Consider the following 25,206-nt stretch of genomic DNA (forward strand, 5'->3'; position numbering starts at 1 on the left):
TACACACTGGTTGTAATTTTGACTATTAATTTGTGCTACTAGAAGAGGATAGTCCACCACCATTTTGAAATGTAAAATTCTTTCACAGAAGAACTGTTGAAAACACTACATTTGAAAAAAGAGTGTTCAAGTCTCAGTGTCCCAAGAGCAACCTTTGCTATGTGTCTTTATATTCCTGTGCACCAGTTAAAATGATCTGACTAGGTTACTAACCTTACACTCCAGCAGGTAGACACTGGCCGCATTGCACTGAAGGGCTCTATGTACAGAGCTTCCAGAAGCCAATGCAGGGCACATAGCTGACGGAAGAGAGGTTCCCTGTAAAATAGAGAAACAGAGCTGTGACAAAGACAAGAGTTCAACTTACAATCACTAAGATCCAGAAGATTAACAGTGGGAAACGGGGGTAAATGGATTCCTAATTAAGCAATTTAAAGAGCAGAAACATACACAAGACAGACAACCTCATCTAACGTTTAGCAGGCAGTACTCCCTTTCTGCCAGAGCACTGGAGGGATGTACTCCGCTGCCCTAGTCGTATACAGTTGATTTGGCCATATTTAGAGCTATTGGCCAGGCAGGCGGAAATCTCTAGATAGCAGATCTTCTGAAGACACTAAGGGGGTCATTACAACCTCTGCGGTCTTTTTACAAGACCGTCGAGGGACCGCCGTGCAGAAGACCACCAGTGCAGGCGGTTTTCCGCTCTGCGCATTATGACTGCTGGCAGCCCTCTGTCCTTTTCCGGACGGAGAGCCGCCAGCAGCCATACTGCGGTCGGCGGGGAAGTGGAGGTTGCTCCACCTCCACCACCACGTCAACAGAACACCGCCCACCAAATCACACATCACGTTCTGTGATTCGGCGTGGCGGTGTTCTGTTGACGGGGTGCTGGCGGTGGAGCAGCCCCCATGGATCCCGTCCCCTCCCGGAGGATCAACGGACCAGGTAAGTTGATCGTTCGTTATGGGAGGGGGGTGTTGTGTGTGTGCATGGGGCTGTGCGTGTGGGTATGTAGAGGGGGTGTGTGAGTGTGTGTATGCATGCGGGGGTGTTGAGTGTTTGGAAATGTGTGCGTGGCTGTCTGTATGTAAGTCTGTATGGATGTGTGCGTGTATGTCTGAATGTGGGTGTGGGTGTATGACTGTGTGTGTGGCTGTTGGCATGTTTGTTGGTGTGTGTGCGGGTATGTGTGTTGGTGGTGCCTGCGTGCGTGTCGGGTGTGAATCAGTAATGTGATGTTGGGGGCGGGGGTGTGGGGAGGGGGGTCCTGCCACCTTTGGGGGGAGGCAGGGGGGTGGGGGTGTCGGAGGTGGGGGTAGGGGAGACCCCTATCAGTGCCAGGGAAGGAATTCCCTGGCAATGATAGTGCTCACCATGGCGGTTCCCAACCCCATGAAATCCATGGGGGTGAGCCGGGTTATGATACCGCCGGCGGTATTGTGACGGCCGCCAGGCTGGAGACCCAAGTCTCCAGCCCAGCGGTCGTCTCCGCCCTGGCGGTCTGGTCGGAGAAGTGGCGGATGACCATGGCGGTAACCGCCATGGTCATAACTCCAAATTTTTTACCGCCAGCCTGTTGGCGGTAAAACCGCCACTTCTCCGCCAACGTCGTAATGAGGGCCTAAATCTTTACTGTGTGGGAGCCATGTTTAATACTCTGATTGGGGCTCTTCAGTCAGTGTAGCTTGATTTCAGAGGCACAGTGAGCATACTCTTGCTACTTAAGGCGTTATATCAACCACACTGACAGTGATACGAGGAGTGTTTGCAATATATCCAGCCACTGGCAATCTCTCAGAGTAGCTTTCCAATTAATCACTCTTTTGCCCGTCATTGCACATCAGTTTGGACCCAGCCATATGAAAATCTGTCTCAACCCTGCTCTAATAGAAACAGTCCAGCCCAAACTGCCAGGTGTCCCAAATCACATGCTTTTTTCAAAGTGCTGAAGTTAGGATTAGAAACCAAGTGTCCAGATCTCAAAGTCAGCATTTTAGCTATTTGAGCACACTGGCAGAAAGTGGACAGTTATTACATTACTGAGAATAAGAGGAACCAGTTGACTTTCATAGAGTCTGTAACGTTATTTATCAGGTATTCACTGACCGCTTCCCAATGGCACAGCTGCAAAGACTGTAAAGACTGCTGTGACATGCAGCTTCCATCATGTGCTAAGAGGGAAGGCTGAAGATCTAAGAATATTTTTCACTGGATGAGTGCACAGAGAGATGTGGACAAGTTGACGAGTGGACCACCTGCTCTGCCTAAACAGCCACGCCTATCCTCTGCCACAGCAATAAGGAACTCACTTTGTGCACCTCTGATGTCCTTGGGAGTAATTTGAGCCCAGCTTTGTAGAACTTTCATATCTGAGTTGCACCCCCCTTCTATGCAAGGGTTTCCAGCTCTCTTTCTAATTGTATGGCCGTGGGGGGCGGAGTTTGCCAGGCTGAAAGATGGCAACAACCTAAACAGGCTCCTGCAGCCACCTATCTATCCCACATGATCCTGTTTCCCATCGGGTGTTAATTACCCTGATTCCTCGGAGTGTCATTCGCCTGAACGATAACACGTCCCATTAGGTGGGATATATGGCCTTTGAGGGAGCGGTGCCCGATGCTGTACGCTCGGCGGCTCTTGACGGGCCTGGTTTACAGGCATGACTGGGGAGAGATTGGGCCTCCGGCGACGTGGCTGTGGTGCGGCTGAGGAGAGGCTGCTAGCCAACACCTGACCATGTGCCCCGACTGCTGAGGGAGGGCTCCCTGGCTAGGAGGGCCCTGCCTGCGTAGCAGGAGGCCGCCCGGGTGCCTTTAACAGAGTACGACCGACAGAGGGGGAGGTGGGCAAGCCCGTCCGAGAGACTGGGCCTGAGCTGGCATTGGTCACGGTGGAGGCGTTCGGGTGCTGGTCACGCTGCTGCGGGCTGCTGGTGCTTAAACCCCCTCCCCCTTGTGGGGCCAAACTGCCAGTGCCAAAGAACCAGCCCATCTGTGAGCCTGGTGAACGGGTCCGGGGCCGTGAAAAACACCCAGCACTGGAGGCCCAAACTGCTAAAAAGAAGCAGCAGGATGTGTAGTGTGGCCCTCGGAAGAGTGCAGAATCTGCTGCTGAAGTGAGGCCTGGCACGTGACTCGGTTGAGGGCAGGCTTAGTGCTCCCTGAGGGCTACAGTGACTGCTGTGCACTTGGAATTAGCTGGAAATAATAAATGGGGTGGCACTGGTCTACTTCAGGACTCCATTCAATCAATCAGTCAATCAGTAATTTGTTAAGCGCCACTCACCTGGATGGGTCTCAAGGCGCTGCAAAAGGGGGGGGGGGGAGTTAGGGGGATGGGTGCTTGAGGCGCTTCCGGAAAGTCAAGAGGTCCTGGGTCAGACTCCATTGATCAACTTGCCAACATCTGCTTGCTTAGCCCCATATGAGTCAGGAACTGTTGGGGCCAGGGCGGTACTATCAGCACTAACGTGCATCCTCCGTAGCTTCAGGCACCATAACTCCATGATGGCACTAGGGGTTGGGTATACTGCTACTATTACAGAGGGCAGATATTGGGGAGTTCTCACGGGTGCCATGAGTGAACTTGCAGATATGTCCAGTTTATGGTCAAACCTGCCAGGAGTAGGCCATACAACTAACAAAACTAGTTTTACAACACTTGCAGGCACAGCCTACAGTGTACGAGATGGGTAAAATGGACAAGGCCCAAACAAAACTGCAGTTTGAGCTATGTAAAACCTCCAGATCACGTGAGGGTGCAACAGGAGACCTTGGACAGCCCCAAGAGGCGCTGGAGTCAACAGAAGAACCGGACTTGAAACAGATTTTGACTGCCATGCAACAAAGTCTCTCAACAATCGATGACAAAAAAAGGTGCTTTGCCATTTAGGATGGCTAGTGTGTCTGAAAGACTAGATAAACATTCGAAATGCATAGATGCCGCTGAGAGAGACGGATATCAAAGACTGAGGACAAGCAGGCAATGCTCTCCACATTGCAGAAAAAGATGGACAAGTTACTTCTCTCCCTACAGGCTAAGACAGAGGATTTAGAGGATTGTTCACGCTGGAATAATTTATGCTTAGGGGGAATAGCCAAAACCACTAACATTGACAACATGGAATGATGTTTGGAGCGTCTCTTTGTCACTTTGTTGGGCGAGGAGACATTCTCAGAGATGTTTGTTGTGGAGCCTGCTCATCGTTCACTTGTGCCTCGTACAGTTCCTGGGGCCAGTCCTCGACCCGTGATAGCAAAACTCTTGAATTAAATGGACAGAGATGCAGCTTTGCGGAAAGCACTTGATTTAAAGAATTACGCCATGAAATTTCACTGTACCCCAACTTCACGCAGCAGGGGCAGGTGGCACAATGTCTTTTTCTTTATGCCAAGAGACAACTACGTGAACTACAACTTGATTACATTGTGCTCTACCCTGCAAGGCTACGGGTTATGGCAGATGGTATGTCATCATTCTTCAGTCATCAAAAACAGCTGCAGCAATTCATGAAGAGTAGAACAGCCGCTGGAGACTGTTGTGCACCACCGGGACCGAAACCAGTGGAGAACGTGGACATACAGGGACATGCAATTTGAACCTTTCCCCTTTTGTCTTCTTGAGGACATTATAACGGGTGGGCTCCAACCCGGATCTGGACATCCACTATGTGATACCCTTCTATCAAATACAATTTGTTGTTTCCTGTATTTTTTGTCCAATATGCTTGCTGCGCAATATAGTGGCCAAACTGATAAGAGTGGTATTGATTTTCATTTGCAGGCTTCAGGATAGTTAATCCTTGTAATATGATTTGTCAAGTGTATACCTTACTACCACTATGTCTCCCTCAAGTGTTTTCTACATAGAGTAGTATGGGGCAATTGTTAGAACTCTATGAACCTTTACCTAGGGTACATACATGGCTTGCTGTAGAAGTGCACTACAGAAGGGAATGGCCCTGACAACATCTGCCCACAAATGTGCGCTACTTGTTTTAGTATTGCTTTTTTCCGGGGATTGTGGGTGGATTAGAGTGGCTTGCCATGAAGCCATGCAAGTTGGGGTTGTACATGGTGTGGTGGTGGGGGACATATAAAAGGGACTGTTATTAATGTTTTTACTTTATAACTTAAACGTAGCATTTACATGTTGATTACAGTTGGGCAAGAAGCAGCACATAGCACAAACAGCGGTTGGCAGTGGAGGAGGGACGGGAGCGATGGGACCCATTTATCGATCACTATTGAAGTTCCTCAAGTGGAATGTCAGGGGACTTAATGATCACAGAAAGGTGTGCAAGGTGGTGGCATACCTTAAGAGGCATCAAATAGATGTTGCACTCTTACAGGAAACCCATCTGGCCCCCTGGAATAACATTGACGCAGCATAGACTGCAGGGCTCCTACTATGCAGCAGGATTCACCTATCAAGCACATAATGTAATGATATGGATTAGTCAGGAATCAGGGGTCCATATTCAGGAGGTATGTACAGACCCCAGAGAGAGGTATGTGGTGGTTCGCTGTAAGAGATATGATTTGTCAGTCATGCTTCTTGGGATATACGGCCCATACTACAATGCCCCCCACTTCTATAATAATTTAAGTACAAGATTATCACAGTGGAGTGATCTCTCACAGATTTGGGGAGCAGATTTTAATTGTGTGTTAAACCCAGACTGTGACTGCTTAAGAGGACCCCCCCTGCCCCTGTCATCAGTCGTCAGCTGCACGGGCTCTGATGGAAATTACGGGCAAGGATGGCCTTGTTTTTGTTTGTCGATATAGGTTTCCCACAGAGACTGGGTACACACACTATTCCTCAGTGCATTACATAAACACACAAATTGACTTTTGGCTTCTACATAGAAGTCTTTTATTAAAAGTACATAGCTGTAACCCACTATCCAGAACTTACTCCGATCACTCCCCAGTTTTGCTTGAGCTTCAAGCTCAGAAGGCTGCGGCTTCACTTGGAGATTCCCCCTCTACTCTTTACTAGATACAGTATTCAGAGACGAACTGGCCCAAGAGATTGAAGAATTTTTCTGAAGAAATGTGCACTCCGTTAGTAGTTTCATTATTGTGTGGGAAGCCTTTAAGGTCTACATCAGGGGTGTTTTAATGTCTAAACATGCAGGTGTACTAAATTCCCTGAGAGGATGCCTAAGTCTGTTGGAAAGGGAGATAGCAGGTGTTGAGCGAGAACACCAGGAATCAGCTGGCAATTGTGTACTGGATGACATTAGGGCGAAATGGCAAGGCACTGGGTACCAATAGGCTCACTGTATGTACCTTTTATAAAGCTTATCAAGATCTATTGATTCCTCATCTGGTTACATTGTGCGTGGAGATGACTGAAAAAAGGGTTATACCAGCAACTATGCAGGAGGCATTGACTGTAACATTACCCAAACCGGTCAAGCCCTTAACCCAGTGTTTGCCCTACTGACCACTTTCATTACTGACTGTCAACACTAAAATCTATGCCAAAGTGTTGCCCAATAGGCTGTTGTCTTATTTGTCAGGGGTTGTAGGGACGGAGCAGGCGGGATCTGTCCCAGGACGTAGTCTTTCTTTCATCCTCAGAACATTATTTGGCACCATGCATAGAGTTGACCTAGAGGCCAGAGTCGCAGCAGTTTTCTTGGATGCGGAGAAAGCTGTTGACTCTGTTGAGTGGGGATTCATCCTAGCTGTGCTGCGGTGTATAGGGGTGGGGGAAGTGTTCTTGCGCCTCGTGGAGATGATGTACACTCTACCAACTGCTCGCATAAGGGTCAACTGAATTGTTTCTGCTACTATAGACATAACCAGAGGCAGCAGGGAGGGCTGCACTCTGTCCCAACTGTTGTACACATTGGTTGCGCAGTACTTGGCATGTGCGCTACAAAGAACCAATGGACATAGGGGACTTCAGTTCCTGTGTTACAATTTAATAATTTCAGAATTGCAGCTAACACACTACTCTACATCGGCAATCGGGAGAACAATCTTATCCCAGTGTTATGCGAGGTGGTGCGGTTTGGGGGTCACTCGGATCATCAAATTAACTAGGTCAAGTGTACTATATTTCCACTCACACCGGCTAGGAAACCGTTTGAGACTTAATACTCTTTGGAGTGGACAACGGATTAGGTACGGTACCTGGGTGTACAGGTCCATACAGATCTGACTGTGGTCCTGCAAGATAATTATGGTGAAGTGATACACAGGCTTGCAGAGGCAGTTGATCGCTATATTAAAGTGCCATTTTCTTTAATGGGGTGCATTGCCATTATGAAGATGGTGATGTTGCCCAGGTTTTTATTCCTTTTTTAGAACATTCCGCTCCTCCTGTCCCAAGCGGTGTTTGATGCCATACCATCCCTTTTAATCAAGTTAGCTTGGGTGGGGAAACAGCCAAGGGTCCATTGGGAAGTGCTCACACTCCGCTATGACGTAGGTGGACTCAACTCCCCAGATTTAGAGACATATTATAAAGCAGTGCAGAGCATGCTTGCTCATTATTGAATATATGGACCAAGAGACCGGTCGCACTTATATCCAGAAGGGGAGGCTGCCCATCCCTAAACATGTCCCTATAAATTATTCGAGACCCCAAAACAGAGATATGGCTTCTTTGAGTCTTTATCCGTCACAACACATACATGACACAGGTTATTAGAGAGCCAGGCTGGTTCATTATTGTATTCACTACATGAACGAGTATCTCGGTGGGCCGGGCAGGCCTTCCACACGGTGGGAATAGACATCATAGGGGTATTTTTTCAGGATGGTATAATGTGCACCTGGGAGGAGGTGTGACACACACACCTCTCGCGTGTTACCAGTTTAGTAGGGCAAGTCATGCGCTGCAAGACCTTTTGGGAACTGAACTGCTTCAGCTGCCCAAGCAGGCAGCTTTGACCTCCGTACTGCAGGAGGAGACTCCATTCTGACTGGTGGCTAAACTTTACACTTTCGCACAGGAGTCGCGTAGACCTGGTATGACTAAGTCTCGTTTGAAGTGGCAAAGGGAATTGGGTGTTACAATTACTGACAGTCAAAATAAATATTGCTGTTCTGTGGTACAGACGGTATCACTAAATGGTAGGCATAGGTTGATCTATTTTAAATACATCAATTACCCAATTGTCCGGAATTGTCCATACCTGAACGCCAGTTGAGGTATGGACTGTGGGACACAGCTGAATGTTGCTGGTGCGGTGAGAGTTGGGCCAGCTTTACACACATGGCGTTGGCCTGCCCATTACAGGAGTGGCACTAAAGTTCACAACAAATGATGACACTGTTAGGGTATGACAGAGAATTCACAGGTGGTGTTAGACGCTTGGTGGCTACTGGCTTGTTGCTCGCAAAAGGCTGAATGGCTATTAGATGGGCACGTGGCTCTCTCCCAACTTTCCAAGAATGGCACACAGATATGACATTCTTTAGCACACAAATTGACACGTACAATGAATTGCAACCACCGCAATCTCGCCATCGGATTAATTGGGGTCCCTAACACACCTACCTTGTGGGAAAGGAGACAGGGGAGGCGGAAGGCTGTGATAACCCAGTAGCAGAGGAAGATTAACTCTGCTGCAGTACATGGAGGTAGAAGCAACAGATATAATACAGATCATTATAGTTGTCACTAACTGTCGCTCTAGATCACGTTTTGTGGCTCAAAGTATTGACACCTTATTTTTGCATATGGGGGGGGGCTGAGTATTTTCCACGCTAACAGTGTACTCCGTACTGTGATAATACCTTTCAGTTACTTGCATGGTTCCCTGATGAAGACCGTGGTGCTCTACTCTTTCGCCGACATGTATTCTTATCGACTGCACCAAAGTGTTGTTGGCCTGGCCTGGCCTGGCCTGGCTGCATTGTACGTTGTTTGATACTTTTATTTCAATAAAAACTTCAAAAAATAATTTTAAAAAAGGTATGACCGTGTGATGAGGCATGGCAGCTAGTGAGTCGGTTGGCCTACGGGTAAACCCCTTCAAATAACCCTTCATCCACAGCATCTCTACTTGATGTCCAGCTCCAAATGAAAGGCCAACCCATTCCTTTTGTCACTAAGGCCCTGGCTGGGTTTAGGTATGCATGCACCCTGCCCTCCCAATTTCCAAGTTAGCAGAAGATTAATCTAGGAACTAGTACACAGTATTCCACTGAGAAGACCTAGCAGGGAATAAACATGTGATCTGCACGTTACATGAAGTACTTTGCAGCAGTCATCCAACACAACAAGAAAACAAAACAACAAAGCAACACAACAAAACAGTAAAACATATCACAGCAAGCCAAAGCACACATACACAATGCACCAACATAATACCCAAAAACCAACACAGCCACACAATACGATGCTATAACACTTGAACTCAGCACATCAAAAACACATCAGCATATAAACACAACGCAACAACACCAACGCCATGTAAAAATCTAACATCCCAACAAAAGAGAATACTAAAACAAAATGGTGTTATCTTAAGTGAGATGCATTTTTTAGCATGTTGCGCTGTGCCATACATCTGTGCTCGTATTTGTTTCATTGTTTTTGTGGTGTGTTTTAGTATTGTGTTGAATTATCATGGATTTTTGAAAAATGGCAGGTTTGCGCTATTCTATGTCACGCATGGTGCTGCCAAAGTACTAAATATGGAGATCTAACACTTCGGATAGTGTGTAGATTGCAAAAGACACCAAAGTGACAACGTTTTAAAATACTCAGAGAACAATGCAGAGTCATTGAAAATATGCATAATAGAAACTGGGAGAGTTAGGGAAATGTCAAGCAGAGAGAGGAAAGAACACAAGACAAGGACAGTAAGAGCATACGTAGTATATGAAACTGTGGGCAAATTATGACGTTGTATGTGTACCCCGTTCAAAATGTGTTTCTGAGATTATGTGGTTTGTTGAACCGCACACTGAAAGGATAGCAATTTGCACATTTCCTTGGGGGTGATTTAACTAGATTAAGACACACTGGAGATCCTAAACGTTTAAATTCAAAGATGGAAAGAAAAGTATAAAGAAAGAAAAACTTATAGAACTATGGAACCAGTAATTATAACTCATTTGCTAAGAAAATAAAAGTTACTGGGGAAGATGACAGAGTTTTCGAAAGGGTGCCGGTTGGGCTAATTAAATAATGTATTAATATGTATCATACAAGGAGGCCCACACAACGTGAACTATGATTGATTCACTTAAGAAGTCAGACATCTTGCTTAAACCAGAAACAAGGAAACCAACTTACGGGTCGGCACCAAACAGATTTTCAGAGAAGAGGCTGTTGTGCACCGGAGTAAAAGGCCTACTGCGCCTTCCTGTTTCCTTTTTCATCCTTCTGCGTTCTTTAACTTCAGTCTGAAAAAATCTGTAAAAATAAATAAAGATAAATAATTTCATTTGCTTTTTATATCATGCGTCAATCACTCACAACCACGGGAGGAGACAGAAAATTAAAATACCCCCACTTTGAATCAAAACTCAGATCGCACTAAGCATGCAAAACAAGTGAGCCAAAAGCTCTCTACAAGAGCTCCCTTTTCTCTTCCATGCAACCATCTACCAATTTAGCCTTTCACCCTTCAACCTACCAGTTGATATCCACCATTTTACCTTTACACTCTGTCACCCATTCATTCTTGCATTCATCATTCAATCTTTCACCATTCCATTCGCCCACTGGCCATTTCATCCATTCATCCGTTCGTACATCAATCATTTATGCATCTATCCATCCATTTATTCATTCACCCAAACATACAGCATTTGACTTAGCTAGCCATCAGTAGAACCATTTCATACATCAACTCATTATTTCTCTATCCATTCATCCATCCATCCATTTCCTGAGATTTCCATTTATGTTGCAATTGACACATATTCTCAGATTTCCAATTACTAAGCATCCATCCACCCATCAATCCATCCTTAGATTTCCATTTATTCTGCCATTCTTTCACCCATTCATCCAACAATCATCTCAGATTTCCATTTACTCTGCCATCCTTTCACCCACCCATCCTCTCAGATTTCCTTTTACCCTATCCCTTCACCCGCTGATCAATCCATCCATTCATTCTGTCCGATATGCATTTATCCTGCCACCCACCCGTCCATCCATTCATTCATTGTTTCAAATTTCTATTTACTCTGATGTACTTCCATCCATCCTATCAGATTTCCATTTAATCTGCCATCCATTCACCCCCCAAATCTACCTTTCGTCTCAGCCACTCATCCTTTCAACCACCTATTCATCCACCCATCTTTTACCCTCTCATCTCCCATTCTTTCACCAGCCCATCCATCCCTTTACCGAACCATGCTTTCACTCACCCTCCGGTCCATCCATCCATCCATCCTTTTACCGACTCATCCTTTACTCCACCCATCCATCCTTTCACCCGCACTTGGTGAAAGGATGGAGGGATGAGTGGGTGAAACAGCCATCATCCATCCTTTCACCCAGTCTCCACCCTTTCACCTACCCATCCTTCCACCCTTGTATCCATCCATACATTCACCATTCATGCATCTATCACTTCTCCCTTCTTTACCTTTTCTATAGGCCCATCCTTCTTGTGTTAATTATGAACTTATATTTGCCAGGTTGCAGATAAAATAGGCCCATAAACCCCCCGCCCCTGATGTAGCTACTAAAGCAGGGGGGTTCGCGACAACCCTGCTCACAACCTATGCACTAGCGGCTTTTTCTTGCCCCAGCCTGTCGTGCAACTCATCCGCCACACCAGCAGACATATTTTCAGAACGGAGATCCCCATTAGGCAGGTGGTGATCACTAGATCGGGTTGGTGGTTCTGTGCTGAAAAGACATAACCGGGGCCTCCACCAATTCGACACCCTGGAAGTCTGTCCACCAGCTTCTATACAAGGACACAAGTCTTTACTTGTTGTGCCACTGTCTACATGCTCTGTACTACAAAGAAAGTACTTGTTCCTTCTGAAAAAGATCTTGTAGACTACTTGAAAAATGCCAGAACACATAAGTAGCTTAAATGATTTCAGCCACACTTTTCTAACTTCACACTACAATAGTGAGGTATTTAGTGAAAAAGGAGCTGGGAGAGGTGTTTGTATTAGAGCACCAGTTCCAATACCTGTCTTTGGTCTCCAGTAGAGTTTTAGGGCTATCATAAAATCCCAGAATGAAGGAGTGTTACCCGAAAAATCATTTTTATTATCACGGTTACTGTCACCACCTTCACTTGCTTGATAAAAGTCCAGTCCTCTTTTTGGTGCCTCTAATGAAATCAGCAACCAGTAGAACAAGTTACTTACCTTCGGTAAAGCTTTTTCTGGTGGATACAATAGCTACCTATGGATTCCTCACATTATGAATTCACCCATGCGCCAGCATCCGATGGAAAGTCTTCTTCCCAGCTCTCCACGTCGACGAGGACATCACAATTGCACGGCTCCACGCGACTCCGTGTGATGTCACCGTGCCAATAAGAAGTCCTTGTCGGCGTGCTGACGTCAGTTTCACCCATTTTTTACGTGCCTTTGAGGCGAACAGGTGAGAACCGACCCCACAATAACTCCAATAAACACATTTATACATAAAACAACCGGGATGCAATATATTCAAAACCATCATTTACATATACAGGGAAAAACATTAATATATACATACACTTATACAACCGCATAACTTAGTGTAACCAGACAGGCAACGGGGAGGCGGGTGGGACTGTGAGGAAACCACAGGTAGCTATTGTATCCATCAAAAAAAGCGTTACCGAAGTTAAGTAACTTGTTCTTCTGATGGATACAACTACCTGTGGATTCCTCACCTTATGAATAGAGTACCAAAGCAGTACCGCACTCAGAGGTGGGAGCCTGCCTGGTTACACCAAGAAGTCCTGCAATATGGATCGCGCAAAATGGCCATCCCTCCTAGCCTCCGAGTCCAAGCAGTAATGCTTTGCGAAGGTGTGGAGGGACGCCCAAGTTGCTGCCTTGCAAATGTCCACCACTGGAACCCCTCTTGCCAGGGCCGAAGTAGCGGACTTAGCCCTGGTGAAATGGGCTCCGATACCCTCAGGGGGAACTTTCTTTGCCAACGAGTAGCAAATCTTGATACAAAGAATGACCTACCTGGAGATTGTTCTTTTATGAACTGTTCTGCCCTTCCTCTGTCCAATATAGCCCATGAACAGCTGATCCTCCAGGCAAAAGTCTTTTGTCCGTTTAATATTAAATATTTAAAAGGTGACCCCATTAAAGAGGTTAAAACAAGATTTAGGTCCCACCGAGGCACATGAAAAGGAGTGGGAGGAAACCTATTAACTAAACCCTTCAGAAACCTAATCACAATAGGTGATTTAAATAACAATGGCTGATCAGGGAGGCAAAGAAAGGCTGACAGAGCAGATAAATAACCCTTAACTGTAGCCACTGCACAATCCTTCTTTGCTAAATCCAAAGCAAATAATACAATGTCGGAGAGGAGGGCCTTCAAAGGATCAATTTGTCTTCCTCCACACCAAGCCACAAATTTTGCCCACCTGCCGGCGTAAACGGTCTTAGTGGAGTGTCACCTGGCCGATAAAATAACATCCACTACATCTGGTGGTCGAGAAAAGGAACTCGGGTTGCCCCGTTCACTCTCCAGGCATGACGGTGCAGGCTCTGGAGGTGGGGGTGTAGGATCTGCCCCTGCGACTGTGAGAGGAGGTCTGCCCTGAGAGGGAGACGGAGCGGAGGGCACAGTGAGAGCTGGAGAAGGTCCGTGAACCACACCCTTCCTGGCCAATCCGGGGCTATCAAAATGACCTGAGCCCGATCTTGGCGAATCTTCCTCAGAACCCAAGGAATCAAGGGTATGGGGGGAATTGCGTAAAGCAACTGGTTGCAACAAGAGGTCTGAAATGCATCCCCCAAAGCTCCTTGCACCAGATACTGGAGGCTGCAGAATGACGGGCAGTGCGTGTTCTCTCGAGTGGCAAACAGATCTATCACTGGAGAACCCCACATCTGAACGATGTGCAGGACCAGATCCGGATGGAGACGCCACTCGTGATTGGTCGAAAAATGTCGACTGAGAGAGTCCGGATGGAGACGCCACTCGTGATTGGTCGAAAAATGTCGACTGAGAGAGTCCTCATACGTTAAGCTCTCCGGACAGATTATTTTCTATCAAGCAAATCCGATGGTCCTGAAGCCAGGACCAAAGACGCAGAGTTTCTCTGCAGAGAAGATACGACCCTACTCCTCCCTGCTTGTTTATATACCACATCGCAGTAGTGTTGTCCGTCAGGACCTGAACTGCCAGACCGCGATGGGATGGGAGAAAGGCCTTGAGAGCCAAACGTGTTGCCCGCAATTCTAACAGATTTATATGAAAAGTCTGTTCCACTGGAGACCAACGACCCTTGATCTCCAGGTCCCCAGATGAGCTCCCCACCCTAGAGTGGAAGCATCCGTCATGACCGTGGCCACCGGAGGCAGCAGTGAAAACAGCCTTCCTTGATAAAGGTTGCCATCCACAGCGTCTCTGGAGATCGTTATCGACTCCTCGAGATCCCCTTTGTGCTGAAACCACTGCCTGCAGAGGCACCATTGGAGAGCCCTCATGTGCCAACAAGCATGAGTGACCAACAGAATGCAAGAAGCGAACAGAACGAGCAGACGTAAGACCTTGAGGACTGGAACAACCGCTCCATTTTGAAACATTGGAATCAATGCCTGAATGTCGTGAATCAGCTGAGGCAGAGGACAGACCCGATTCAATGTAGTATCCAGTACTGCCCCTATGAACAGGAGGCATTGAGAGGGCTCCAGGTGAGACTTGGGTACATTTATCGAAAAACCCAGACTGAACAACAACTGAGTCGTCATCCGCAAGTGATGCAACACAAGCTCTGGAGACTTGGCTTTGATCAACCAATCGTCCAGGTAAGAGAATACCGATACCCCCTTCATCCTGAGACTTGCTGATACCACTGCCATCACCTTCGTGAAGACTCGAGGTGCTGAAGTAAGACCAAATGGAAGGACTGCAACCCGGTAGTGTTGCAACCCTACTACAAACCGGAGATACTTTCTGTGCGACTTGAGTATAGGGATATAAAAGTAAGCATCCTGCAAGTCAACAGACACCATCCAATTCTCTCTGTTCAATGCCAGAAGTACCTGTGCCAGAGTCAGCATCTTGAATAAATTCAGAATCCTCAGGTCTAGAATTGGTCTCAAACGACCGTCCTTCTTGGGGATCAGGAAGTATCTTGAATAACAACCCTGACCCCTTTCCTGCTCTGGAACCAACTCCACAGCACCTTTTGACAACAGGATCTGAGCCTCCTGCTGCAGCAACAGGAGATGGTCTTCCGAGCAAAACCAGAGATGGGGAAGGATGGGAGGAGGAAACTCCTGAAAAGGGAGAGCATATCCTTTTCTCACAATGTTTAGAACCCATGAGTCTGATGTTACTAACTCCCACTCGTGGAGAAAAAGACGTAATCTTCCCCCTACAGGAGAAGTGTGATCGATAAAGGGGAGAAAACTAGGGCTGCTTCCCTTGCTGTTATCCTCCAGAGGAAGGGGATGATGCAGGGTGCTGCTGGGTGCCCCCTTTTGTCCAAACCCTCCCCTGCCCTCTAAAGGATCGATATGGTAGGCTGTAGGCTGCTGGACCATGGACTGGGACCTTCCATGGTAAACGGCTCCACGCCCAAACCTCCTGAACCTCCGAAAGGACCTGAAAGGGGTAACAGAAGAGGTTTGCAGACCCAAAGACTTCGCCGTGGCCCGACTATCTTTAAGGCGCTCTAGGGCAGAGTCCGCTTTATCACCAAAACATTTTCTCCATCAAAGGGCAAATTCAATAAAGTAGTCTGTACATCTGAAGAAAACCCAGAGGACCTCAACCAAGCGTGCCTCCTGGTAGCAATAGATGTACCCATTGCCCTGGCTACCGACTCCATGGAATCCAGACCAGACTGGATTCTTTGTTTTGCCGCAGCCTGAGCATCAGATAGAAGTTCACCAAATGGTCTATGTACATCCTGCGGCAAGTCAGGAACCATAGCCTTTGCAAAGTCCATCAGGGCGTGGACGTATCTTCCAAGAACACAGGTAGCATTCGCAGCTTTGAGAGCCATGCTGCAAGAAGAGAAAGTCTTTGTTGCGGATTGCTCCATCCTTTTGGATTCCCTGTCCGATGTAATCACCGGGAAGGAGCCTGGAGCAGACTGAGTAGAGCAAGAGGCCTGAACAACCAGACTCTCCGGGGCAGGATGTTTACATAAAAACCCCAGATCTCCGGGCGCCACTCTGTATCTTCGTGCTACAGATCTATTCACAGCAGGTGACGACACAGGCTTCCTCCAAAGCTCTAATATGGGCTCTGTAAGAGCTTCATTGAACGGAAGCAAAGGATCCGCAGAAGTCGAAGAAGGATGTAGGACCTCCGTTAAAATGCTTGTCTTAACCTCTGCAGCAGGCAAAGGAAGCTCTAAAAAGTTTGCCGCCTTTCTAATCACCGTGTGAAAGGAGGCCGCCGCCTCTGTGAACTCCCCTGGTGAAGACAAGTCCCACTCCGGGGAAGAGTCAAGCCCACTGGCAGAATCCAGCTCTTGACAGTCCCCCAACGGCTCCTCAGTCTCCCGCTCCTCTAACAGCTGCCTTTTGTACTCTTCCTCTTCTAAGAGTCTCAAGAACTTTCTGCGTGACCTCAGTCTGGCCTCTAATCTCGGCGTCAACATGGAATTGGCTGACGTCGATGACACTGGCTTTAACCCTTGACGCAGAACAGGAGAGGAAGGTTGGCTTCGGTCAAATCCATCACTCTGATCCGGCGCCGGAGCGGATCCCAACGGCGCCGACGACACTTGCGGCTCCACCATCGGCGTCGACTGACAAGGCGATGAAATCGACGCCATGGGCCTGGAAGACGACGTAATGGGAACCACAAGGCCTCGAGGCGACATCATCGGCGTCGGTACGGCACCCTCAGCTGGATAGAATGGCATAAACGGCACCGCCTTGTATGGAGCAGGAGAGCCCAACGAAAATGCCAACGGACCCGTGCGACCAGCCAGTGCACCAGCAGGAGCCATCACATTGAACATCGAGAACAAGGCATTCAAAAATGCTGCCGGATCCGCTCCCAGAGTCGGGAAGGCAGGATACCGCTGATCTCCATGTTGCACCTGTGCTTGCTGAGCATCAGAATCACGAGCAGCAGGTGAAAAACGAGGACTGTCCGGAGGTGCCACTACCTTGAAGACCGATGGCGCCGGAGAAGCCTCAGGGCTCTGAGGCTGCGGAGTACCCGTCGGAATCACCTCCCACGTCGCCATCGTGATGGAGACCTTGTTCTTGACCAGCTCCGAGCCGAACGAAGCCGAGAGTCATGACGACGCCGTTTCTTATGTCTCTTCGAAGAAGCATGGTAAAAGGATCTACGATGGCTCTTGTGCCCCTTCTTCGCCTTGGCCAAAAAGAGTTTGGCCTCTCTTTCCTTCAGAGCTTTAGGATTCATGCTCTGGCAAGAGACACACTCCTCGACGTCATGCTCAGAGCTCAGACACCAAAGGCAACCTACATGCGACTTCCGCACTCTTGACATGGCTTGAAACCCGACTTCCTAGGAGGAGACATTGTAACTAGAAACCGATAGAAACTAGCAACAAACGGAAGACCTCCAACAGTAGCGAGAGCTAGGAGAAAACCGTTAGCGTTGAAGGCACGGAAAAAGGCAACTTACGTCAGTATGCCGGTGAGGACTTCTTATTGGCACGGTGACATCACAGGGAGTCACGTGGAGCCGTGCAATTGTGACGTCCTCGTCGACGTGGATCGCTGGGAAGCAGATTTTCCGTTGGATGCTGGCGCATTGGTGAATTCATAAGGTGAGGAATCCACAGGTAGATGTATCCATCAGAAATATATTTTATTAAAAAATGGATGACTCATCAAGTCATGTAAATAAGTTCAGTGGGGAAGCTGTGCTTTGTGTTGACAAGTTCTGCTTGTAAGGTAAGGTTAAGGTGTTAAACATGACTAGTGATCTACAATCTTTCAATATTGGAAGACTCTAAAAAGTCTTTAATTTTCAGTGTCAAGCAACCAGTTCATCAGGCCCTACTGCTACATGAATTACTTGATACGGACAGGCATGTTACAAAGGTCACTACAGACACTCAGCCCATGTCCTATATGGGTTAGACACAGTGACCAGCCTAGGTTAAATGCAAGAAGCCCCAAGCTACAGTTTACAGATGATTCACATCATTCGCTTTTACACCACTGGTTGCTGGGTAAACGAGGCTGAAGAAAGGATTCCAAGATGGCTACTGTCACTTTCAGTGTGAGTTCACATAGCTGTCCATAAAAGCCTGGACAGCAAATTCTAAGTTTGGTTAACTGCTTTGCTGCGTAGTCTCCCACGGGTACTGCATGTGAATTTTGTACTCCTAGAGGCGCACTTACAGCACACCTTTCCCTGTGCAATGCAGGCCAGGAAGACAGAACTGAAGGGTAAAGAAGGTTAGCAATCAATCAATCAAAACATTTATAGAGTGCGCTACTCACCCGTGAGGGCCTCAAGGAGCTGGTGGAGGGGGGGGAGGGTTACTGTTCGAACAGCCACGTCTTGAGATTTTCTCTGAAGCGCAGGAGGTTCTGAGTCTTGCGGAGGTTGGTGGGGAGGGAGTTCCAGGCCCTGGGGGCGAGGTAGGAGAAGGATCTGCCTCCGGTGGTGGTGCATTGGATGCGGGGGACTGTGGCGAGAGCGAGGTCGGCGGAGCTGAGGTGGCGAGTGGGAGTGTGGAAGTTCACTCTTTCATTGAGGTAGGTTGGTCTGGTGTTGTGGAGGGATTTGTGTGCCTGGATGAGGATTTTGAAAGTGATCCTCTTGTCGATCGGAAGCCAGTGAAGGGATCTGAGGTGTGATGAGATGTGTTCATGGCGTGGGATGTCCAGGATGAGGCGGGAGGCTGCGTTCTGGATTCTCTGAAGTTTGCGTTTGAGTGTGGTGCCGGTGTAGAGGGCGCTCCTGTAGTCCAGCCTGCTTCTGATGAGTGCGTGGGTGACAGTCTTTCTGGTCTCTATGGGAATCCATTTGAAGGTTTTTCGCAGCATGCGGAGTGTGTTGAAACGGGGGAGGTGACGGCGTGGACTTGCTGGGTCATGGAGAGGGAGGGGTCCAGGATGATGCCGAGGTTATGTGCGTGGTTTGGGGGGGGGTTGGTGGGTGGCCTAGGGCAGTGGGCCACCAGGAGTCGTCCCATATGGTTTTGTTGGGGCCGACAATGATGATTTCGGTTTTGTTGGAGTTGAGCTTGAGGTGGTTTGCTGTCATCCATGTGGCGGTGTCAAGGAGTGGAGCGTGGAGGTTGGTTTTGGCGGTGGTAGGGTTACGGGTGAGGGAGATGATGAGCTGGGTGTCGTCTGCGTAGGATATGATGGTGATTCCGTGTGGTCGGAGGATGCTGGCGAGCGGGGTCATGTTAATGTTGAAAAGGGTAGGGCTGAGGGAGGACCCTTGGGGGACTCCGCAGATGATTTTGGTGGCTGTGGATTGAAGGGTGGGAGGCGGACTTTCTGGGTTCTTTCGGTGAGGAAGGAGGTGAGCCAGTCTAGGGCCTTGTGTTGAATCCTTGTGTTGTGGAGGCGTGTGCGGAGTGTTTGATGGCAGACAGTGTCAAAGGCTGCGGAGAGGTCCAGGAGGATGAGTGCGACGGTCTCGCCCTTGTCGACTCTGGTTCTGATGTCGTCAGTACATGCGATGAGGGCGGTCTCAGTGCTGTGGTTCTTGCGGAACCCAAACTGGGAGGGGTCGAGTGTGTTGTTTTCCTCTAGGAAGTGGGACAGGCAGGTGTTCACTAGTTTCTCAGCGACCTTGGCGGGGAAGGGGAGGAGTGAAATAGGGCGGTAGTTGGTGAGGTCATCAGGGTCAGCTTTGGGCTTTTTCAGGAGTGCGGGGACTTCTGCGTGCTTCCAGGGGTCTGAGAAGGTGGCGGCGTCTAAAGAGTTGTTGATTATGTTGCAAAGCTTGGGGGCGATGGTTGGGCTGGCTTTGTTGTAAATGCGATGGGGGCAGGGATCCAAGGGGGAGCCTGAGTCGATGGAATACATAGTTTTTTCAGTTTCTTCGTCGTTGGTAGGGGCCCAGGTGAGTAGTAGGTGGGGGGGGTGGACGGTCGTTGCTGGTCGAGTCGGAGGTGTGTGTGGCAGGTACGTGTGGTTTGAAACTGTTGTGTATGTCTAAGATTTTGCGGTGGAAATAGTTGGAGAGGGAGTCGCAGAGGAGTTGTGTGTGCGTGGGGTCTATGTTGCTGGCTTTGGGTTTGGAGAGCTCTTTGATGATGGTAAAGAGTTTCTTGCTGTTGTGAGAGTTACTGTCTATGCGTTCCTTGTAGTATGCTATTTTGGTGGTGTGTATGAGTTGGTGGTGTTTGCGTGTGGAGGTTTTGAGGGTGGAGAAGTTGGTGGTTGAGGGTTCCTATCACCAAGCTTTCTCTGCTTTGTGGCATTCACGCTTGGAGTTCAGTGGTGAACCAGGGACCGTTCTTGATGTTGCGGGCGGTGATGTTTCTTCTGAGAGGGGCGAGTGAGTCTACGCAGGTTGTGCTCCATCATGCAATGGCGTCACAGAAGGGGGGCGAGGCCCTGGTGGTCTGTAGATGAGTGTTCCTCTGAGGGCGGTGGTGGTGTTTATGTGAATTAGGAAATGCATGTGTTCTGCGCTGTCTAGCGTGTCGTGTGTGTTGGTGGTGACCTTAATGGTGTCTTTGTGTATAATGAGGATGCCACCTCCTGGTTTGTTTAAGCGGTCTCTACGATAGAGTTTGTATTCATCAGGGGTGGCTCTGGCTATGTTTGGCTCAGATGAGTGGTTCATCCAGGTTTCCGTGAAGACGATGTCTGGTGAGTGTGATGTGATAAGGTCCCAGAGTTCAATGGCATACTTGTGTAAGGAGCAGGTGTTTAGGGGTATGCAGTTAAGGTTTTTGTGGCGGTTGTTGTTGTGGTGATCAATGGTGTTGGTGTGAGGGGTTTTGGTGTTGCTGTGGGTTGTGGTGGTGTTGTCGTGGAGTGTGTCCAGGTTGTGGGGCTTGTTGAGGTAGGGTCTGGTGGGATGGGCGGGGGCTGTGTGGGAGTCTTCTGCGTTGAAGTTGTGGTGTTTGTTGTGGGGAGCGTTGGGAATGGTGTGGGGCGTGTGGGTGTTTCTGGTGTTAGTGGGGGAGCAGGAGGACCGGCAGGCAAAGCAGGTGAAAGGTCCCTGCGTGTGTTTGGGGTTGGCTTGGGTGCAGGCGGGGAGTAGTCCTGGGTTGAGGGAGTGGAGTGCGGTTGTAGAGTAGTGTTGTCTGGGGGGGTCTGGGTTAGGGGGACCAGGGGGACTGGCGCTGGGTGTGGTCCCGGTGCGGACGGGCGCAGACGCCATTAAGAAGGTGGGGTGGGATGGTGGAGCAGCTGGGAGGTGGGAGGAAGGGCCAATGGGTGTGCACGGGGCGGGGCCGCAGGGGAGGCAGCAGCAGGGGAACAGTGACCGGCCAAAGCCGGTAGCAGAGAAAAACAGGCAGGGAGAACCAGGTGAAGAAGGGAGCTAAACATGGGAGGCAGAGACACGCTGAACAACACGGCAAGACAAACAGCAGTATAAATCACAGAAACGGATTATGGCAAACACAGAAGGAATTACTCGCGCGAGGGCAGCAGGAAAAGCCTACCACTAGGCACCAGGGGTGAGGCGCAGGCGGATGCCTGTGGGTGGAGGAGGGCCTCGAACTGCTGTCCAGATGCAGTATAACAGTATCAGGGACATGGGGGCAGGCTGGTGGAGCCAAGTGAAACTCCTGGCCAGAAGACGGTCAGGGAGTTTAGCAGGGCGACCATGTTGCAAGGAATTTCTGGTGAGGTAAGTGGGAGTGTGCAGGTCTATATTTCTTGGGGTGCAATGTTCCACCAAATGGGATATTTGAAGTCCCACGATTGACAGAATTCAGGGCAAAACTGCGCAGTAACCTGTTTACTGCACATTTCTGCCTTTTTAACAAACTTAGAACAATACTATGTTACTGCAAGTAACGTGGCATTGCTGCATCACAAACATAATTATACTGAATCTGCCACTGAGCACATTTACGACTCTCAAACTGCAGGTGCTTGTTCTGAGCCCATAAATGTGGAAAAATAGTGGAAACTTTACTCATGAAGTTATTCTCGTGATATGTGTTTGTAACATTAAATCGAGCTCCCACTTGTTGTAACACTGTTAACATATTAAATATTATTTGTATATTTAGAGTGACCTGGAGGGTATAAGCATACACATAACAACGGTATGTACCCAAAGAAATGAGGAAGGCCAGTAGTTTGTCAGACTCAGCAGTAAGGCTGGCTCTCTGTTTTTACTGCCAGTTAGGTCTGTCCTACCGACATCTTTAGCCCTCCTGCCTGCCCTATGCTATCAAAAAATTTATTGTGTATTGAGACTAAGTCAGAACTCTTCATCCACTGGTTTGTTCAACAGATTTTGCTTCTGCCCACCGCAGAACACAGAACAGGGCTATGGGTCAGCCCACTTCATCAGTTGACTCTGACATTGTGAGTGGTGCGTTTTGCTTGTCCGCATGTGCACATCTGCCTACAAATATGTGCACACCAGTAACAGGACGGGTAGGCCACGTCTTTACTTTTGTAATGTTTTACTTTACATTCTTATTATTTTTATCCTTTTACACCCTATACGTTTAAATTGTGTCTTCAGGTGACAGTAATTCAAAGTCAACAGTACCTTTCCTTTGAGTTCATATTTCCCTGTAGTGTGCATTAAAACTAAAAATAGATTCCATAACACATTTGGATGCTAGGAGACACCGGTACTGCTTTATTGTAATTGAATTTAATTGATTTTTTAAGTGTAAAATTATTCTTAGAAGCATATGGTTGCCTACATTAAATGGCTTATTTTTGAGTCATATGCTTGAAGTATGAAAGTAAAATAAATAAATGACCATGGCATCAGCTTGCCAAAACAGACATAATGGCGTTGCCAATGCTTGTTTGTTTGATAGTGTCAAGTGATTGCATTCCAGTAATGTTCTACTGGATAGCCATCTGGCTGTAATGCAACAGAAGAAGAAACTTTAGATAAGGCCGCCATGACATAGTCATAGAGCATGAGAAAACTGCTTCGAGGCTCATGCTGCTTCTCTTAATTTGAAGAAAGTTACCACGACCTTTTTTCCTGCACAGTGGCGAATCCACTGGAAGTAGGAAGCACACACCTTTATCCCAGAGCCAGTGTTGCCTCCTGGCAAACAACCGTCACAGCAGGTTGGGCGCAAATCAAGGATCTGAAGTGGTAACTTAAGAGTTCGCCAAAACATGTCAAATGTGGTAAATATGCAGAAAGTGGGGGGTTCCATGCACTTAGTATGTTTCTATAGTTAGGAAAAAACAGCATGAGTGCATCAACAATATTATGATATCCCTCCAATATATCGAAGGTATTTGCCGATTGGCAGGAACAAATTTCACAGTGCTAAATGCTGAAAACCTGATATTACCGCAAATTCAGATTCAAGGGCTAAATTATTCTAATCACATTATTGTTGCTAAAGCTCCAGGTCGATTTTTTTTAAACTGTTAAAATGTTTTTTCTTATGTACTAATCTATTTTATTAGTCAAAAAAGTTTTTCTGACCCTTAAATGGATTCCAAATTGATATTAATTCAGTATTTGTATGGGGCGCGTTGTAGGCGTGTTTCAATTAACAAATCAGTATCTAATGTATCAACCCACATGTTGTCACAAAATACAGATATTTCAACAACACCTTAAATAAGGCGGTAATTTATTCACTAAGGGAAAGGGGTCCTTTAGTACCCGTTCTCTTTATGAATGTAAACAACAACAAAAAACAAAATAATATTGAACAGTAGGTGGTCCCCTGCCAAGCTTTAAACACACATAAACAAACTTTTCATTTTAAACTATGTCCCATTTCCTATAAGGAAAACAGACTGTTTTTTAAAAAAGTTTAGTTTATTGAAAGGTAATCGCAGACATGGTGGTCTGCTCTTTCAATCCCAGTGAGTGGCAATTTGTAGCCTACCCCATTAATATTCATGTAGTAGGTCCGATAGCGATTCTCTATAATTTACATTTTTAAGAACCAACCTATTAATACAGAGGTTGGTTCTTAAATTCTTTATTTGTCGCAAAAATACTGGCGACAAATAATGACTAGTATGTTGCGACCAGATATTCTCACATCTGGCCCTAAACGTGTCCCCTGTCCCATGTTTACTTCTACATTTTCTGTAACATTTCAATTATAAATTCAGATAATACTACTGTTGAAATCGGGGTATTACCACAATGGCCAGAGGCTCTCCAAAGGAGCGCCTTAGTAGTCCTCAAACTCAAAATGAAAATAAACAACATGTGACTAAAACTGAGCGTCACTGAGGCGTAATATGCCTTCTGGAACAAGCAGAATCTTGTCAGATACGGAAAGTAATACGGCCTGTAATGTAAAATGTGTTCAACCCAGTATAATGCACTTATAAAGAACATGTTTACATTCTTATCAAAGTAGCATTTCCACACTACGTCAACAGAGGGTGATGCAGGCCAAGTTTTGGTGCAGCTGCCGAACATTGTTTTTAGTTATGTCTTTCTGACTACTACCAAAACAGACATTGGCAACGCCAATAGGTCTGAGTTTAATGTGAATAAACAGACATTCAGAAATGTGTGCTATTCCAAGCTTTGTAAATTTAATAAAAACAGTGGCACCGTCAAAATGCCGAATCAAATACAGGACACAGACAGAGGAGGCGCTACAGCTCGTGGTTTTGTAGGTAACAGAAATGCTATTCATTGTATCAGTGTTCATTTTCTAGACATGTTTAAGTTTTTATGGCCTTCAGATAAACAATAACAAATAATATTCTGATAATATGGATGTTGCTATCTGAGCACCGGATCAAGACCTTCCCGTTTTGTGTTGTGTGTGTGTGTGTATAAAATTCTCATTTCTGGTTAGGGTAAACTGAAATAGTTCAGTCTTTCCATAACTGAAAACAATAATGTATCTGTCTGGGAGAATATGTCCCTATTAAAAATACAGACTAGATTAGGTCTAATGGAACACCGCATGAGACTACGGTGTTCTGTGTTCTTCATTAATTAAAGTCTCCAGGTTGA

General features: G+C 47.3%; 1 protein-coding gene across 1 annotated transcript in view; it reads right to left on the reverse strand.

Annotated features, from left to right (window-relative positions):
* The window catches only part of CCDC60 (coiled-coil domain containing 60), a 493,444-nt gene that overhangs the window by 134,417 nt on the left and 333,821 nt on the right, over window positions 1-25,206 (reverse strand). The window contains exons 5-6 of the mRNA XM_069214471.1: window positions 10,270-10,389; window positions 214-318 (exon numbers count right to left, since the gene is read on the reverse strand). Of these exons, the coding sequence (XP_069070572.1) occupies window positions 214-318; window positions 10,270-10,389 (225 nt within the window). The remainder of the gene's footprint in view (window positions 1-213; window positions 319-10,269; window positions 10,390-25,206) is intronic.

The sequence above is a fragment of the Pleurodeles waltl genome, chromosome 11 (assembly GCF_031143425.1).
Source record: "Pleurodeles waltl isolate 20211129_DDA chromosome 11, aPleWal1.hap1.20221129, whole genome shotgun sequence".
NCBI classification, from domain to species: Eukaryota; Metazoa; Chordata; class Amphibia; order Caudata; family Salamandridae; genus Pleurodeles; species Pleurodeles waltl.